The sequence below is a fragment of the Montipora capricornis genome, chromosome 14 (genome assembly GCF_036669925.1).
Source record: "Montipora capricornis isolate CH-2021 chromosome 14, ASM3666992v2, whole genome shotgun sequence".
Classification (NCBI taxonomy): Eukaryota; Metazoa; Cnidaria; class Anthozoa; order Scleractinia; family Acroporidae; genus Montipora; species Montipora capricornis.
In genome coordinates this window covers 19,186,769-19,207,142 of record NC_090896.1, presented here as the reverse complement: position 1 = coordinate 19,207,142, position 20,374 = coordinate 19,186,769, and the positions used below count along the sequence as shown (strand labels likewise).

At 38.7% G+C, this 20,374-nt stretch overlaps 1 protein-coding gene and 1 pseudogene across 1 annotated transcript; one reads left to right on the top strand and one right to left on the bottom strand.

Annotated features, from left to right (window-relative positions):
• Positions 1 to 8,882: 8,882 nt before the first annotated feature.
• LOC138031599 (enolase-phosphatase E1-like) lies at positions 8,883 to 10,700 on the bottom strand. The gene is made up of 3 exons (XM_068879265.1): positions 10,676 to 10,700; positions 10,463 to 10,498; positions 8,883 to 9,793 (listed from the first exon to the last, which is right to left on the bottom strand). Exons 1-3 carry the CDS (start codon positions 10,698 to 10,700, stop codon positions 8,883 to 8,885), a joined length of 972 nt encoding a protein of 323 aa, XP_068735366.1.
• Positions 10,701 to 13,936: 3,236 nt separating this feature from the next.
• Positions 13,937 to 15,275, top strand: LOC138031597 (uncharacterized; annotated as a pseudogene).
• Positions 15,276 to 20,374: the final 5,099 nt, after the last annotated feature.

Genomic DNA, 20,374 nt, shown 5'->3' with positions numbered 1-20,374 from the left:
TACTTGTCTTGCCAACAAGTACGCAGACCCTCTTCTTGGTGTTATTCAAAATTTGGTAATCTTCTCGATAGGTGTCAACAAAATCGTTTTCCAAGTCCCATATCATTGCTACTTCGGACCAAACGGAATCCTTGCATGGTACATAGTTGTTGTCATCCTCATCCTTGTGTCCTTCGGTTTTCCCTAAAAATGTGGAAAGAGCTTACTCATCATCAAAAGGTAGCGCCTTCCTTTTTCCTGTACTACGCATAGCGACGCATGGTTTCCCTCCAAAGTTAGTATGGAGTAAGCACTTCCTTACTTCCTCAGCTGCAAACTCCATGTTCTCATAGTGCTTCATATCTCCCTTTTCATGCGTTTTGTGGAGACCAGTGCTGGAAAACACTTCATTTGATGAGACTAAGTTATGGACAGCGTGAACTCGTTGTACTGGATTTCTTTTGCTATGTCCTTCAGCGAATGATTTTTGAGCGACCGATTTTAAGCCCAAGATCCTTGCAAGTCGCACTAACAACATTGCGACCATTGGACTTGATGGAGCTTCTGCTGGACCATTGTCTACTATAAATACAAAGTGTTCTTTGAGTCTCCCAGTGTCTGGATTTATGAAAACAGAATCCAAAGATGGATTGCACAACAAGGAAAAGAACTCATTGAATACCCTTTGTACCGTTTGAGGCTCCAAGAATGCAAGATTAAGGATGGTTGCTGCCTTTCGTGATCTTTGAATTACCACGTCTAGGTTGCCGTTCTTGGTGCTAACAATTTTCTTCGTTTCGTTGAATAAACAAGTCAAAGGTATGATTCCGTTAGTTGTTGTTCTCACCCAATCGTGATCATGTCTTTCCAGGTCACTGGACAGGAGATATGTCTGTGTTCATGATGGCCTTGGCGTCCGTGGAATCAACCATAATATTGCTGCGATCTTTGGCTGCCTCGTCTAGCTTAAAATTGACGTTATGTGTTGTCCACTGGAGGTTAAACACTAATTTCTCTCTAGCCAAGCATTCACTCCTTTTCCATCGTGATGCCTCTTTGCTTGGTAAGTACCTTCTATATTACCTTCTCTATAGTTATGTGTGTAATTAAAGCAGCAGGAGAGGGATATTTTGAAATCCTTGAATGCAATTGTCAGCACAGTTTTTCTTGCCTGCCTCATGATCATGCTGCTATCTCCAGCACGATATAACACCAAGTCTATTAACCGCTGATGACTTTCAAGTCCTCCACCAGCGCAATTGATACGGTCTTGATCGCCGAAAGCAAACTCTAAAATAGCGGGGAGATCTGGAAATTCTTCGCATTTTAATGTCCTTCCTCTACCCTCATATATATGCCGCAATCAATTCCGCTTCCTCCTTTTTTGTTCTTCTTAGACATTTTCCTCCCCATCCACTTTAAGTTCCTTCGCCATCTGTTGAAACTTTATCAGGTTAGAGAATACAAGGTCCGTAGATCGCACAATCGACCTTCTTTCCAGGACGTTTGATAGTTTCATAACATAATTGACACCAGTTATTTTGGACACCAGAGCCTTAACAGTATCTTGGTCGCGTTTGGTGTCAAGATAGCTGAGGATGCCGTTGAATGAATTGCCAACTGACTCTTATAGGTGATTTCTTATCGATTCCCGAAGATTTTCCTTGATTTCTTCCAACGAATTGATCTCATTTTGGGCATTTGCTCCTCTCTTTTCCAGAATGAAAGTGCGACCATTTGTTGAATGACATTTAAATATCTTGATATTGTCTTCAAAAACGTAGCTGGGAGAAGCAACATTGTTTCATTGGTCCCTTTTCTTTCTTTGTACACTCGGACGAGTTGCTGAGCAGGAACATCTGGTCCGTGGTTCAAAATGTATTCCGCCACTGACAAGACAGCGGCCAGATGCATCTGTTGTTTCGAATATGCCACCACTCCGTCATCTTAATGACATTCTTCATGTTTTCCTGTAGACTACCTTTATGCTTGAGTCACGCACAAGGCCTTTCAATGACCCGCTTGAATCGATCATGGGGTTACTAGAATCTAGATATGTTGCTCATAGCAATAAATCCTCGTTGCTTGTACAAGCTTTTTGAGGCTCCTTCTAGGGGTATTATCCCTTCACTCGTATTTTTTTCAATTGAAAACTGGGAATTATTTTTTTGTTTTTCCGTCATATCATCATTTCCGTTTTCCCTAATCTTAGAAAAATCGTCAATGGACTGTTGACCACGACATGTTTCCTTGATGTGCATTTGTTCTATATTGTTCCGTTCCCTTTTTTGCGTGCGTGAATGGTGCACTAAGAAGAAGTTCTTCTTAGTGCAGACTTCCTTCATAGATCGACTTGGAGTATCAATTTTGTTTCACGTAAGTAAGTAAGTAGGTAAACTTTATTTAAACACGGAAAATCATCAGTTAAGCTAAAAAAAAAGTAAAAAAAACCCGTTACAACTGTTTTACGTGATTACCGTGTGGGAATCCGATAGGTCAGATACTTGCTTGTTTGTGCTTTTGAACTGCCCAATGGAGTCAGCATTTCTTAAGTATTGTGGCAAATTGTTCCACAAACAGGTCCTGCTAAAACAGAAAATTCATTTCAAATAATTAGTATTTGGCTTTGGTAGAGTAACGTTACCTTCTAAGTTTCTCCAGTTATATTCAGCATGTCGTTGACCGAAAAGGCGTTGAAGGCACTCCGGGGCAAGATCGTGAATTGTTTTATACATAATTAGTGCTTTCTGTTTTTTTCGTCGAAGAGACAGCTTCTCCCACGTAAGAGTATCGAGAAGGTGGTTGGAGCTCGTATCAAAGGGTAATTTAGTAATTACCCTAGCTGCGCGATTTTGTAATTTTTGCAGCTTATCACTTCACTGGCCACTTAAGCAGTCCCAGACAGGACTGCAATAATCAAAATGAGGTAATATTAAAGCGTTATAAGTTTGAAGCGCAGTATTAGCTGAGATAAAGTGCCGTATTCGTTTTAAGGCTCCTATAGCTGAGGAAACTTTCCTGCATATTTCGTCTACTTGATTTGACCAAGAAAGCCGATCATCAATGGTAAGACCGAGGGATTTAGTGCGATCTACTCTCTTGATAATTTCGTCATCAATTTGTATATCAACCTCGTCACATTGAGTGTTTAATCGCTGCCTAGATCCAATTATCATTAACGCGGTCTTAGCCACATTTAAACTCAACCTGTTGGCTCTCAGCCAACAGTTAAGGTTACTGAGTTCAGGAGTTAATGCTAGTTTAAGCTCTGTTAAAGTTTTTGCAGTTAGGGTTATATTGGTATCGTCAGGGAACATTCTCGGGGAAGCTTCCTGGAGGCAGTTAGGAAGATCGTATTAAAAATAGCAAGGGACCTAATATGGTGCCTTGCGGAACCCCACAAGTAATAGTGCGAGGAGTTGACAGTCTTCCATTAACGTTACATCTTTGGGTCCGATTGCTTAGGTACGATTGAAACCAAGTGATAGTTTCCTGGTCGGCCCCAAAGTATGACATCTTGCGTAAAATGATTTCATGGTCGATAGTGTCGAATGTCTTTTTAAGGTCAATGAAAACGATGCCATTCAGGAAGCCATTGTCGATGTTAACAGACCAGCTATTTGTCGCCTCAAGCACAGCTGTAATGGTACTGTGTAAGGAACGGAACCCTGACTGGCAACTTGACAGCAGTTTATTATCATTTAGGTAATGGTAAAGTTGGTCATAGACAAGTTTTTCAAGCACTTTCGAGACTACTTTTTTAAAAATCGGTGTCACCCTAGCCAATTTCCATTCAGTTGGATAGATTCCCGTGAGGATTGATTTAGTGAATACGTCTGTTAGTGAGGGTGAGCTTGCAGGGATTTCACAAAGGGGCTTTTCTTTGTAGATATTTTTTTCGCCTTAGGATTCACCACAAGTGTCCCACTTTCTTTTCTTTCATTTGAAAGGGTGTGCTGTATGAGGGGTGATCTCCGCCATTATTAACTTTCAAATTTTGTTATGCCAGTCTCCTATGCTTTTATTCAGTCTTCTTAGGAATTCTTATATGCATGTTGATTCCTGTTATTGCCTTTCGAAATCTTTTCTGATTTTATTATTCCATTATGAATTCTTTTATTCAGTTTCGACTTCTGTTATTCGTTTTCGAATTTTGTAATTCTGTAATTCGATTGTACAGTCCTCTCGTGCAGTTTCCAATCCTATTATTTCCTTTCCAATTCTATTATGCCAATATCAATTCTATTATTTGCTTTCGATTTATGTTCTTTCAAATCCGGGATTTTCAGAGTTAATTTGGCCGACGGTGCCCTGGGGACCAGTAAAGAGTTTTCTCCCGATATAGAAAACCATGGCAGCCTTGGACGTCGACGTTTTACGGAATCGATTACGAGCATGCATACATGCAATTCCACAGCAACTTAATTCACCAAATTTTGACTCTGATAGTCATGATTCTGTATTCTTCCATGTGGAAAGTCTCTATAATACTATTGCAAGGTTTGATGGGGCTATAGGGATTGATAACAACATAGTAAGTTATGCTAAGTCCGAGATTTCTTGAGCTCTCATAGCCCAACTTCTTCTGCATGTGTTGCCGAAAAGCTTTTCACTGGTAATCGTGGTATACCCAAATATGTAGTTCCACAAGAACAGGTTGAATTTCTAATAGAAAGACATTTTTCTGTGCCTGAGATCTTCAAACTTCTTGGGGTCAGCAAGTGAACTGTGGAAAGGGAGATGTCAGAATATGGATTAAGTATCCGGGGAAGTTATGATGGAATGAATGATAATGAGCTTGATGACATTGTTACTGGGATACTGAGGGATTTTCCCAACGCTGGATATAAAAGAATGGCAGGTATTTTTCTTGCAAGAGGAATGTACCATGGCACATGCAAACCCCCGGCTGTTTATTTAGTGTAATTTGGCGATATACTTTTCAGTCTCAAGTATTTAAATATTCTTTTTTTTCCCTTTGAAAACCCAATACTTTTGTATTTGAAACGCAGGTCTTTTTTGGAAACCCCCCCGCCCCCTTTTTTTTTAACCCAGCTTTTTTTTTAAAAGAAACTCAGATTGTTTTGAAAACCCAACTTTTTTTTTGAAATCCCAGCGTTTTTTTTTTTCAGGCGTTCATGGGTCGTGTTCAGGGTCTATACCACAACCATACTTATCGCAGGCACAAAATCAATATGGCGGAAGTCTTTGAGACCACACGTTCGGAGATCAAGTCGTTTAGATAGGTAAGCAACTTCTGGCTTTCTTTACTGTAAGCCATACCCTAACAGAGGCTAACGACTATTAAAACTGAATCCTTCCGATTTGTGATTGGACAATGCAATCTTCATGAGGGAGAGAAGTGTCACTGCAAGGTGAGAGCTCATTTCAGTTAAACTTTAAATTCTCAGTCACGGATCAGCACCTAGGTTATACGACGTAAGCATTAAGCTTGATAACAAAGGTTATTAATACTGGCTGACCGTAGTTGATCCAAAGAGCAGTAATAATAATAATAATAATCAACTTTATTAATAGAGGGTAACACACAACAGTAATCACTGAAAAACTAGTGGCCCTCGCAGTATGAGGAATTGTCTTTGGAATAGGTAGATAATGCACATCTTTATCCTGCTCTCTTGCCCTAGGTTAACTTTCATCCTTTCATTTTTTGCTCCAATAATGGGTTTTAGAAAACAAAAGTAACTGGCAAGGTCAGTATTATAAAGTAAACAATAATTAAATATTGTCACTCTGAATAGAGTTCTTCTATTACTATTCCTCTGAATATATTTGAATTATTTTTTAGTAGGAATATCTAATTTACATTTCACTTCTTGAATATATGCACATGTTATTTTAGATGAGGAAAGGTTGAGTATCCTGCAAGTGTTACCCAACTTACCAAAGCAAGACAACGATCCCCTTCCCTGGGTTGCCTCACCCACCTGGGGTTGCCTCACCCACCTGCAGGACCCAATTACTTAATAATTATTAATGAGTCTGCTGAATTGTTATTTGTTTGCTTGTATGCTTTTGGTTCAGCTTTAAAATGTAGTGTAAGAGTGTCTTCTTGGAAAGAAAACTAATGTATTGTGTTTTCGTGAATATTTTATCTGCTCTTTTATTAAAAACCTGAGTTCTTAAAAGGAGCATTTATTCCAAGAATAATCTCTTTTGTATACAAACAAACACATACCTACAAACAATCTCTTTATTTTGTGTGTGTTTTCACTGTAGTGAAATTGATGGACTTAGTTATCTAACTGTTTCAGGTGGCAGACTACATAGAGCATGCACTCGGTTTCAGCACTGCAGTTGCTGAAAAATTTTGGACTGAAGAGGTGAATTCAAGGTATTGATCTTTCACATGAAAACACAGGTGTTGTACCTGTATTTACGCAGTTTAAAATATTATTTCAGCTAAAAAAGAACTTTCTAAATGCATTTGAAAATAGGTGACCCCCGGTCCATGGACCCCCTTACGGACCGGGTCCATGGACTGCCTTACGGACCGGTCTCTATGGACCCCCTCTACGGACCACCCCAAAAAACACAGAATTGAAAATAAATAACTACTGAAATTTTGTTTGTACTGGTTGTCTGGATAGACTACTCTTGCTGGTGAAATCTAGCCATTACGCTCCGCAAATCAGACTAAGGCTCAGGTGTTGCCTTTTCCTTCGCTGTTGACCGTTGGCTTCGAAACTAAGTTCTTCCGCCATTTTGTTCAGGACTGAGAGATCGAGAAGCCTGGGGCAAGTTCACAAACCCGAGGGAGAATGATCCGAACAAAATGGCGGAGGGAAAGAAAGAAAATACAAAGAGAGCTTACTTATTATCAATGTTTTTCGAAGGATTCCAGTCCACAGCAAAGGAAGAGGCGATCTGTGATTAATAGACTTTGTACCCGAGCCTGAGCCTTAGTCTGTTGCATTTACGTTACGGTTGAGATTTCGCCGACACGACTGACACGTGTGGTCTATCCAGACAACTGGTAAGTCAAATCTTTAGTTTTTATTTATTTTTATTTCTATGTTGTTTTAGGGTGGTCCGTATAGGGGGTCCGTAAGGGTAGTCCGTCGACTGGTCCGTGAGGCAGTCCATGGACCCAGTCCATAGAGGGGTCCATCGACTGGGGGTCAGTGTTTTTGGGTCACCCTTTGAAAATGACTGGGTAAGTTTTTGACTTTCAAGAAACAATGTATTAAACACATATATTTGAACTGCAGAAATGAAACAAGTTAAGTTTTAAGATCATCGCAGTTGTGAACCCTACTTTAGCCGTAATGGAAGGAAAAGCTGGACAATTCAGGCTTGAACAGGATTCCAACTACAAGACCACTGCGATCAAGCGCTATCAAGCGAACTGGGAGCTGGCCGTTTAAAATAATCAAGGACAACACCTACTAGTAAGACCACTTATCTTTTTAAATTATTTTATTTCCTGAGTCATAAGACGATTTACAGCATTGACTTAGATGAACCATTTGTATATTGTATATGTATGGTTTTTCAAAGTTTACAAAGAATTGAAATTTCAATTCGCAATTGGTCACAGATGGCATGGGCCTATAGAAGGCCTCTTGACTCTTTTACCGAACTAAGGCTTTTTGCATTGATTATGCAATCCTTTTTTACCAAAAAGCAAAAGCAAAACCAAAATCAAAACATAGGTATTTCTGACGCGCATGAGTCATAACTGACTTACCGGTATTCTTTTCCATTTAGTACAGGAAGCGTTTCTAACGTTTGTCTCATGTTCAAGTCTACAGTTAAAAATCCAGTTTATAGGGTTGATTTCATATGATAATTATTACGATTTCTCCATGCGACCATATTTGGTGCTTCTGTCTACAGTGCCCTTATTAGCTTCTGTATTTAAGGGTCTTGATATCAGCAGGCAAGTCAGAAATTTAAAGAAAGCGACAAAACTTTTGACAGAAACTTCTGTCATCTTCAGTTGATTAATGTACAAAGCGTTAAGTTGAATTTATAAGTAGGAAAAAGTGCTAATTATTCCAGTAACAACGGAATGTACATAAAACGTGACAATGTGAGAATTAAAAGGATAGTTTTAGATTTACGTGATGCAGTTGTTGATTAAGAGAAGGTTGTTCTCTTTGAATATGAAAAGCCTCTTTTATCTTGAGTTGAAAAGTCGTAGAGGCGTGATCTAAAATATGGAAACAGTCCCCTGAAGACAGGGCGCGACATCCTTCGGAATTCTGTAGGTGTTTGAAAATGTGAGAGGCCTTATCAGTGACTAAGTGCTCACGCACACGTGTGGAAAAATGCCGGGTTGTTTCGCCCACATAACAGGCATTAATTACAGCCCCCACATGCAAACTTATAAACCACACGTGAACGAAGCCCGCCAGGGATAGGGTCTTTCACACCAAGAAGGTTGCCTATCTTAAAGCAGGAAAAAACTAGTTTGATGTCCAAATCATTGCAGTAGCGCTTGACAAAGTGACGAATCTTTTCTGAGTTACGACAGAAAAATGGCCTATGTAAGGTAGCTTAAAATAAAATACAGGCGAAGTGGGAAGGGAACCCTGGGGACAATGATTTCTAAGCAAACTTTTACTTCTCTCTTACTGGCCATATTTTCAGCTGTTGCAATTTAGTAAGATGCACCTTGGGTCCTTCCAACACTGCGCTAATGATTATCTCCACATTTCACTCGTTGTAAAACATAAAATGTGGTCCTACAAGAGCATTTCAAAGGACAAAGAAGACCAGAAGTTTTGTTCTGGAAAAAAAAACACCCCTATGCAGGGAGGATGAAAATTGTTTATATTTTCTGAACTTTTCTTTGGCAGAATGCTTGGTCTACCTAAAGCACACTACAATTTAATCCCATTGGATTATTATATTTCTATCATGTTTAGTGCTTTTGTTTACAACGCATTTAAATCCTTTGCATTGGTGGCTCCAGCATATCCTGTGCTCGCCCTTTGGACATTTTCTTTACACGCTGGTTTTGGTACTTTGACTTTTTCAGCCTCTCCCACACTGGGCGTTTCAACCGTCTCAACGTCTTCCTGTTGCTGCGTATTAAGTGCCTCACGAAGGTAAGCCACATCTGCATGAATCGGATGAGCACTTGCGGTTTCTCCATCTGTTGTCAATGTCATTCTTGTAACGTCTTGTTCCCCTTTAATCGAATCTGCCTTATCCACCAGTTTAGGAAAACCATCCTCTGCCACTTCACCACCACTTGCATTAGGGACCTCAATCGCATCCTTATCTACTGGCCTTTCTTTCTTAAGTTTCCATGCATCTCTTTCTTCAATACCTGTCGCACTGGTCATATCAGCTGCTGTATGCATACACAGTTTGTCAGCCACAACTATGTTGTCTACTTCAGTTAATTTAACAACTTTTGGTTCTTCGTTTTTAGTCGTTATGCCCTTTGTTACATCTGAATCCAGTTTGAGGACACTTGCATCTTCTTTTATCACTGCCAGTTTTGATGTTTTTGGTCCATCAGCACCTTGAGCAGCTCCCTCCCTGTGTACTTGTCGATGTTTTTCTTCAGATGAATTTTCTCCTCCGGCCAACTCCAACACACTTTGGAATGGCACCTTAGTCGTCGTACACTTTCTTGCTTTTTCCACTTCTGAACGTTTTGCTTTCGCCGCTTTAGTTTCTTCTTCCCTCGCTTCCAGTGCAATCATTTCACCACCTGGCGGTTTCTCCTTTGTGTTTGCTCTTGCATCTTTAACATCTGATACTTCTTCTCTCTCAAGGTCGATTTCTGCTTGTTCGTTCCTCACATGTTGTTCATCTTCTTTCTCCACTATCAAATCTAAGTTCGTGGTTAAAAAAAAAACGTCTACGTGTGTTACTAGCTCAAAAACCAAATGCTAAGAATGTTAACGCTAAAAGGAAGCTATCAAATTGCTTTTTGAAAGGTAGAAAAATAGCTCCCTTGGGACAAAACGGGTACTTCACATTGAGTTCAAATTTATCTCCGTTCACAGAGGTAATGGCATTTATTGCTTGCCTCTGTAACAGTTTTTCTTCTGGTCATATCTGTAATAGCATTTTTCACAATTGATAAAAAATAGATCATAATGCCTTTCTACAAAGTGTTACGGGATTGAAATTCGGACAAACATCGCAAAAATGTCTTTTTTTTTTGTCCGCATGCTAATCCCAAAATGCCTTGGGCACTAAATCGTGATGTCAATTGCATAGAGTGCTATTCTTTGTCTCCCCATAAGAATTATTCCAACAAAATAATTAAGAATAAAGGCTATCATTCTACCAGCGTTATACATGGGTGAACAATAAGCCTCATTTACAATGTGCACCCTCCAGTTGCGTTGCTCGGTGCTTCGATGCCGAGCCGAAATAATGACAGAATCGTCAGCCAACCTTCACTCCTCTTTGGCTGGAAAAGATGTTTAAAGATTCTCTCTTATAATTAAAGGGAAAGCCGAAAATGACATGTGGCTTTCATAATCACTTTTACCTGATTCCAAGAATACGCCATCAGCTCTCTCTTGCTCTGTAGTCAATAGAAAAATAAATACGTCAAAAATTATTTTTCAGCAACTTAAAAGAGATTTTTGCCATGGATCTTTGATATTTTACTGCCTTGTGATGGGCCCTAAAACGTAAATCAAGCAAGCAAAGTATCCGCTGTTTGACCCACAACAGAGTATGTTTGAGGCCTTGGTCCAACCTGGCAATAACACCAGAAACTGCATTTATTCAGCCTCCACATATTACAGAGTTAACAGCCTAAAACTGAATTCGAAAGAGAGCGGAAATGACTCTAAAGTCCTTACAAATATCTACATACGTTTTGCTGACAAGTATTCTGGATACTTGATATTCGATTATCTGAATACATGTTTTAACAGATTTGTTACACTGAAATTCCTCTAGGGAGCATTTTACTCTCCCACAACAGTGCATCCTTTCGCATAAGATACTGGCTTATTTTTTTTATTAAGTACAGCTATGAAAATAAATTATTAAGGCTTCACTCATTTCACTCACAAGACCACCTGACACAAGTCAGAAATGCTTCTTTGCAAATCACGCCTTTTATGTAAAGTTAAGGTTCATTTTGTGGGAAAAGTAGAGCTTGCATTTTCAGCATTTCTAAATCTTCTCAGTATATTTAATCTCTTAAAGCAAAGAAAACTGTTGACGTTATTATCACTTGTCTGCCTTAGTTATATCGTTATAGTTGCAGATCATAACGTTTCCCTTGTCATCTTCAGATTCCGCATTGTCCTGTTCTTCCTTTTCTTGTTCGTCTTCTGCAACCGGGTCACACCAGTTAATATCATCATCTTTCAAGGGAAATCAGGGTTATTTTTATTTTTTATTTTTTTCTTCAACTGTGCTCAATTTCAAGGAGCATATATCCTTAAATTAATTGAAAGATAAAATGAAATCGACAAATAACCTGAGGAAATAAAACAACATATTAAATTTTTTGCAAGACATGTTTCGACAAACGTATGCCATCTTCACTTTGGAATGAGTTGTGCAATTCGAATTTAGACTTACTTGTGGAAAAATACGAAGGTTAAATTGATACGTTCTTCGCATACCTACAAAAACAAAGTAAATGAATTGGCTAAGATTTTTAGTTTCTTGTCGCAACTAAGCCGTTAAAAAAGATCGTTGTAATTTAAAAGTGAATAATCAAGGAGACTAAACTGAGAGAGAAGTTGTTGCTGTTGTTTAAGAGTACGTTATGCCATTTGATATGCAAAGCTTCCTTTATTTTAGTTTTAGAACTCAAGTTGGCTGAGTCTAAGTCTTTGAAACATTCAGTTGAACAGAGTCTCGACAAGTTTTTGATGTTGTGAGATGTTTGTACTCATGAGATGACCTGTCCGAAACAAAATGCTCATGTACGTGAGAGGAGATATGACGAACGGTTTTGTCAATGCAAGTGTCATTACATCCAACACAAGTATACTACTTGCAAGCGGAGATCCTGTGGCACAAAATCTTTCACAATGAACAACTGTGTTACCTTAACAGTAGAAACAACAACAACAACAACAACCTAATGTCAATATAAGTGCAAGATTTTTTTGTGTTACTTTCTAAAAAATTCCAATATTAGGGAGCTTAAAAATGAATGAAGGAAAAAAACCATGCTAGTTTTATTATTTTTCTGGCTGGCGTGACACATTTCCCCTTTAAGGTGATTCTCTGGTTTTGCACTGCGTAACCCTACTGCGCAGAATTTCTTGCGTCATTGGCGCGAACTTTAGCGCGTGCACATTGATAAAATGGCGGATTTTCATTCATGACAGCTCAATCTGTCAAGAAATGGCAATTTTCTCCTGACTGAGCACGTTGACCGCCCTTTTTATAATGGTGTTATATATTCGTAGTAGGTACACGGAAAACATATTTTAAGAAGAAAAAAAGTTGGACAGTAGAAGTTGTAATGTTTATATATAAATGACGTGAAACTGCATTTGGAGTCAGACGCTGAGTGTGACATGATAATGTAGCGGTCCAATTTGCTTACAGTTCTTTGCGAGATCGAGCAATTTGAATTCACTTTACTGAAAGATTTTAGCCCGGACAAACAAGGAGACTCAAGTTTCAGCAATATTCAATAGCTTTTGCTCTATAAGAACAATTTTTCTGGTTGATCAAGTTTTGGCATGCAGCTCAAAAACTGGCATGGTGTGTATGAATATCAATTGTGCCAAGTTTACGTTTGGAAAATATCTGGATAGTACGTCATTTTCATTAACATATTCCCTAATGATTTTATCAGTCGTTCCAACATGGGAAACAGTTTTTTCGTAAAATTGTGGCGAGTTATTGAATGTCTTTGTGTTGTTAATATATTTTTGTAATTAGTCTAGTCGTAAGTATCATGTAATACTAACCCCACTTGTAATTCAGAATATGCAATAAGTGGAAATAAACAAATCTATCTATCCATCCATCCATCTAATCCATCCATCCATCCATCCAGCCACCCGCTGGTGGGTAGATTCATGGTCCCTTTTCGTAACGTGTTCTGTTCCTTTTTGTAACTTTCACTTGGTTACAAAAAGGAACATTTGTTCCTTTTCGTAACCTTCACTTGGTTACAAAAGGGAACAAGTGTTTCTTTTCGTAACCAAAGTGTTCCTTTTTGTAACTTTGTTAAGTTACAAAAAGTAACACTCGTTACTAACTTGAAATTACACTATTTTTAACCAATATCCTAGCAATACACTTAAGCTACGACTGTTTAAACACATGTAACGGGATAACGCTACTCTACAAACTTGATATTAGATTTTAGTTTCGAAACGCCGCTTACCTCTTCAATTTCCTGCAAAATTCCTTTTGATTTATATTTGGTTACTATTTAGTGAAATACGTGATATTAAATTTAAAAAATCGGTAGAAATCGTGATTTCTTAAGTTGTAGAATAGCTGTGGAATTTTCTGATAGGAAATAGGTTTATTGTGGGTGCTCAATTTTTAAAAATGCCCCAGCTTTTTTCATGTATCATGGCCAATAAAAGACGACACTTAATATTAGTGAGCAAGAGAGTAAGTTAAAGCAACACCATTACCTTTGCTGCTATCAGAAGGATCCAAGTTACCACTATCTCAAGTGTCTTTGCTATCTTTTCCGTGCGATTCATTAACCAAAGTAAGTCTTTTCTTTGTAGTTAATTTAATCGCTATTATTAGTCTTTTCTTTATCACGAAAATAAAGATCCTTTAGACTTATCTTGTTGTTTTATCAAATTGATACAAATTGTGATTGCTTTAAGGTCATTTAGTTACTCTGTTCATCACAACATTGTTGTTTATACCCTTGCTCGGCCGTGATTTATGGAGACACACTTATTGTATCGATTTCAAGTATCAATTATCACGTCTATTTACTTCACGTCAGGAGCTCGCTAGTTTGTCATTTAAAGAAACAGCCTTTAAAAGGGTAGTAAGCCAGTGACGGTGGGAAAAGCTAATGGAGGATTTGGAAAAACTGATCAAACCTGAAGATATCGAAAAATTCGCTACATCCCAAGTGGTGAGGAAAGCAGTTGCAGTGTGAGGGGAACACCTGCAGAAGGATGCCTGCAAGATCCCAAGCCAGACAGACTACTGCTTAGTGAGAGATCACCTTATCACAAGGCTGATAATAGAGAATGCCTGCAGGGCAGGTAATGTCGTCAACATGACGTTGAGAGAGCTAGCCAAAGCAAAGCCAGATAATGGTCAAATGGTTGTGACTGTGGTGAAACACAAGACCTTGACATCTCTGGGTTCAGCTCATCTTGTGCTGAGCCCAACCATTTGCAAGTGGAAGCAGGCCACTCTCACTTTCATGCGAAACAAGATACCAGGTGCAGATAGAGACAGGAAGCAATGATCACGTCTTTATCAGCTCTACTGGGAACACTATGTCCTCTTCCATGGTTTCTGCACAGCTGAACTCATTTTGGCAGAAAGCTACAGATAAAGTACTTGTCAGGGTAAATGCAGCATCATTTAGAAAGGCAGCAGTCTCCGCTGTGCAGGAACAACATGGGCACCTAAAGAAGGACTTAGCAGACCTCCTGGGCCACAATAAGAAAACCACAGAGAATTCTTACCTCATACGACAGAAGGAGAAAACTGCCGCCAAAACGTCCGCGGCGTTGCGCAATATCATGTACAGAACCAGCAAAAGTGAAGCTCAAGAAGAAGTGTCAGAGGAGATGTCTCAACAGAAAAACGGCAACGAGGACGATCAAAGTGATGAAAAGTTGGGAAGCGGTTGACATCGTTGGACAGATGAGGAGAATGAAGCAGTGAAATCAGCATTTGAAACAGCAATCGAGAAGAAATGCATTAATATACAAACGGTGAAAGACGTCATTCAAGGGCACGAAATCCTCAGCAAATTTGATGCAAGCAAAATATTTGAGAAAGTGAGAAGCTTCATCAAAGAGACAGGCACAAAGGAGACTGTGCAGACTCTTCCGACCGAGACTGAGACACAGCAAGACAAACTTGATCGCATGTTCCCAGAAGCAATTTCCAAGCCAGAGTGTGGTTCAGTTGTGAGCCACAAGGGTGGAATGACGTTCTCAGATCATCACACAGAGATATATTGGAGACTGTTCAGGGGCCTCATAGAGAGCAACGAGAGAAGCACCCAAGAGTACGTTACAACAAAGTTAAAAGAGGATGGTGAGGCAAGAAAGGAGATTGTTGGCTTTACGCCTCAGCAGCTCGAGGATAAGATAAGAACAGAGCGCAGGAGGATTGCTCGTGCTAAAGCTAAGAACAAAGCTAGTCGCAGTCGATAAGGACACTAGGCCAGTAAGCAATGCTAATTATTATATGCCAGTAGTTAAACAATGCGATATTTATCAAACGCTGTTTCAGCAGAATAGAGCATTGTTATAGAGTAAACACCCGCAACAAGTGGATTAAGAACATCAGGCTGAAATTTGGCCAATAAAGCACCATATAAATAAGAACAAATTCAGCCTGATAAATAAAACATGGAAAGGGTATTAGGATAAGGAAACAACACAGTACAGTAGTTTGTATCAAAGTACTATGGTGTTCAGGACCAATACAAACTATAAAATCTATTACAAAACAGCATTGTATGTTAATTAAACCTCTAGTAATATATCATTTGAAGCATTTCTGAAACCAATTTTAAGAACATTTTAAGAACACTTTCTGGTTGATTTCTCACTAAGCACCCCTCCAATAAGAACACGATCAGCCTTAAACCTGAAAAAATTGTTCTTATATGCGGGCGTTTACTGTATTGAGCGTTTAAGGATTCAAAAAAAGAAACTTCAATTGTTTTAGTATCTGTTGCCAAAAATGCGTTTTTTGCTAAGTGGTGTTAATTTAAGTGGATACGATAACTGTTATCTCATTCAATTTCCTATTAGTGCAGAGCATTTTTTATCAAAAAAGGTATCAGCTTGATTATCTGAAGCTTTATTAAGGTTAGACCAGACAGCTCGCAATATTATCATCAATAACATTGACATGGAGATCATTTTGACAAGCATAAGATTTCATAAAGAAAAGCTAATTTAAGTTTTACTTGTCTATATGTTGTTGGGTTGCATAGTGCATTTAAGTAAGAACATTTGCATTGAAATGGCATGTATGCTTAGGTTTGAAGGAGCATCAATTTCAACGACACAAAAATATAAAAAGGCCTACTTAGCTACATGTTCCTTTTTGTAACTTGCAATTGTCTCAAATAAAATAAAAAATACAAAGTCGTAGCGAAAATGCTTGTGTTCTCCACGCACAACAAACATTATGCAACCAGAAAAAGGAATAAAATCGTCGCCTGAAAGCTACCTAACAATTTTTATATTGAACCCTACCTCACACCCTTCGCATGTTCCTTTTCGTAACATTTGCACTTTTTGAGTGCATTTGGGAAAAAAAGTTTAAAAATCCATTTTAACTGACAGCGCAACGTTGAGACTTTCACATCACAACACCAGATGGAGAAGCTGCGTGATACATTAAAATTGGGGATAGCCATAGTTTACAGAGTCTAAAACATCACTTCATACGGTTGGGATAGATTTAGCAAAATTATAGCAAATTACGAGTTTTCAAACGATGATAACTTTCCATGAAAAGGACGCATAATTTCTTTCAAACAAGTCGACATCTTTCCAAACTCCATGAACAACTATATGAACTACATATCTTGACTTTCTGTAACTTACAGCGCAATCCATTGTGTATTTTAAGCAATATTTTACTTTTGCTGAGTGAGACCAAGAAACACTGACTTTGTAAAGCTTGATCAAACTATAGTCGACTATAGAAAGCATAGACTTACACTCGATTTGAAAGCTTTGAGTTTTTAACACAAATTGAAACGTTTCAGGAAGCTCTATGGCCAATGTGCACTTTAGTTATGGTAATATATCCACAGGTTTTGCCTTATTTTGGAATTTATTCGTCTTTTCCTTTCCGAAACCTGAAGAGTGTTCCTTTTAGTAACATTTTTGACTTTGTCAAAATATTACATCGCCGTATTTAAAGATCAGTTTAAACTTTCTTTACTGCTTAAAGAACTCCTTATTACCTAACCAATGCAGTAACTTCAAACTAACAAACTCGTTGCAAATTGAATATGGCCAACTTTTAAAAAAAGTTACAAAAAGTAACCACGAAGAATCTAACACCCATCCATCCATCCACTCGATGAGGCTGACTCTGATGGGCTACTTAACCTATCAGGTTATACATTCATACGTAGAGGTAGAAAGACATAGTTTGTTGGTGGAGTCTGTCTTTATTTACGTGACTCAATAATATTTCGGCGAGTGTTTGATCTTGAGGATACAAATCTTGAAATGATGGCTCTTGAAATGAAAAAAACCAAGATTAACGCCTTTTCTTTTCGTCACATGGTATTGAGCACCAAAATTGCCTTTCGAATATTTCCAAAATTTCGAAATTTTTTTGACCAGGGCTGATGCAGAGAGAAGTTTATTTACTAGGTGATTTAAATTTCAATATGCTTTGCAATCCCTCTGAGTCTCACACCAGACATTTACTTGATGTGTTCATCAATTTTCAATTTCAGCAAGTTTTAAAGGAACCCAGTAGGGTATGTAATGAAACAAAGACATTGATTGATTTGGTCATAACAAACAATGTACAAAGTTTGATTCACTCAGGAATTTATCCCCTGTCAAGGAGTAGTCATGACCTTATAGATGCGGTCAGAAAGATTAGTATCCCAAGGGCAGAGCAGAGATTCATCAAGGCAAGAAATTTTAGGCACTTCAATGAGAGCAAATTCCGATGCGATTTCAAAGTCACGAACTGGCCGTCTATTGTAAATTTCTCTTACGTTAATGCAGCGTGGTCAGCATGGAAAAAAGGTTTTCTTTAGTGTGCTTGATAAACGCGTACCTTGCCGAGTTGTCAAAATTCGTGGCAAGCCGTCTCTAAGGCTTAATTTGAGTGAAAAGAAGCCATGTTTAAACGTAAATGGCTCAAAAAGAAAGCTTCAAAAACTGGTTCTTTGGACGATTGGGAAGCTTATAGAAAACAAAGAAACTAATAATGATATTAAACGAACTAAAAAGTGCTTATAAGCAGTTGCTTAGAAAAACTTATAACTAAGAAAGAAAAACAAATAAAACTGACTATGTTTTTATTTTCACGACTTGTCGAAGTCATCGTAACTCCATTATCAAGTGATAAATAAATACAAGTGCTAGAGTTTAAATAGATGGAAAGCATAATTTGCATGCTAGGTATTGTAAAGAATGTTATACAAATAACTTTGCCTTGATTGAGTCACTTTGGGCATTTAGAGAGGGTGACAATTCCCAAATGTATAGCACTGTCATCCTCTTGGGAGTTTTTTACTGAAGAATGCACTCAACTTGAAAACGTTTTTTCCAATCTTCATTATCCGAAAAATCACATCAATTGGGTTGTTAATCGATTCGTTTTGGAAAAGAGATCTCCAACACAGACAACACTGAACTCGACTACAGTTAAAATTTGCGCGAATAGCATTACCGTTTAAAGATCAGAAAGCGGCCGATACCGTTAGACCTCAGCTTAACGATCTTGGAAGCAAAATAAACGTTAGTTTCCAACCTGTGTTTCTTAGTGAGAAGTTAGAGGACGAACTTAAGATCACAGAAAAGAAACCATCAATAGTTAACCAACAACGTGTAGTTTATCAGTTTAAATGTGGTTTTTGTGATGAAAACTATATCGGTTTTACAATGAGGCACCGACACGAACGTTGTGTGGAACATAAATTTAATTCGTCTAGCATCAAGAAACATTTCACTAATAAACACAATTGTTTGCCTGATAACATCAATCAGCACTTTAAAGTCTTACGAAAATGTAAGACTAAACATGACTGTTTGCAATCAGGATCTATATTTTCTCTGCGGGCGAATGGAGGTTTGGAAAATGTTGAGGGGTTGATTGCAGGCGGTTTCTCGCTCATTCTCCTTGGACCCTTTCCCCTTGCGTTCTTGTCTGACTTCGGTCCAGGCTTTCGCTTTCAAAACGATCACTCGAAACTCAACTCTGGTGGAAAGAAGCATCTAAAATTCGCTGAACCGCTTGCTATGCAGGCTACATCTCTGCTGACTTGGTCAAATGTTTTTGTGAGGTCTATGAAAGCAATGAACAGAGGCTGTCTTCTTCTCGGCTCTTTTCTTTGAGCTGCCTGACTGAGAAGATGATATCCACTGTAGAGCGATTGGAGCAGAAGCTGCATTCAGAACCGAGTTGTACTCCTTCAGAAAACTGCTCTAGGTGACAGTGGGCTTGTCAGCGGTGCCGATTCGAGAGATGCCACAGTAGTTATAACAATCGCTGCAGTTTCTCTTGTTCTTGTACAGGGTCGTGGTGGTAGGGTCACTCATGTCTCAGGAACAGTTACTTATTCCGAAAATTTGCACAGTGGCTGCTGGAGTGCACTGAGCAGCTTGTGTGTGTGGTGTTAAGTAATGTGGTTTCCAGCTGTGACCTTCACAAGTGCTATGGTAAGTATCATCCTGGTTCCCATACATTTAGGTGGGCTACATGCACAGCTTTCATGTGGGGTGCTGGAGACAGGGTTGTTCGCACATTTATCCGGATTGCCTTCTCTGCTTGCTGAAGAGACGTGTGTCAATCTTGTGTGACTAGCAATCCATCCATCAACTCTTCTTTTAGACTCATTCGCACGATGGCTCCTATCCAAACAGCAGCAGCGGGACCCATTGTCTGAAAAATCAGACCACTCACGACGCCCAGTACACAAACGACATTTGGCCTGCCTGAGGTCCTTTCTAGTTTTGACAGCACTGTCGGAGTTGTGCCTTTTGCATGCGTAGATAATCTTCCAGCAAAATCGTTTGTTTTGACCCTTAAAACTCCAAACACAGGGTCAGTGGCCTCTCTGGCCGCTTCAGAAAGAAAACGCAGTAACTCCACAATGAAATAAAAGTATATTTTAAGTTGGGGTCTATAGAAGAAAGGTGTAGGGATCCTGGCACTCAACTGGACAATTTAAGTAAATGTCTCTAACAGACGCTTTAAAAATTCGGATGGCTTTAATGGGATTCGAACCCATGACTTCTGCGATGCCAGTGCAACGCTCTAGCAAATGAGCAATGAAGCCACTAAAGTTGAGTGCGAGGATCACATATATAAACAATTTCTTTTGAATGGTTTATGAATTCTAATTGAGATGGGGATACAAAAAATAAGTTTACTAAACACACAATTTCTCTTTTCCATTGACCCAGCAAGCTATGCTCAATAAGAAGCAAAGATGCAAAATAATAAACTATAACACAGATTACAGGATGCGTTTGGTGACCAAAGTAGCAGTGCAAAGAAAATTACACTAACGTTGATTAGTAAAGGATAAAAATTACGT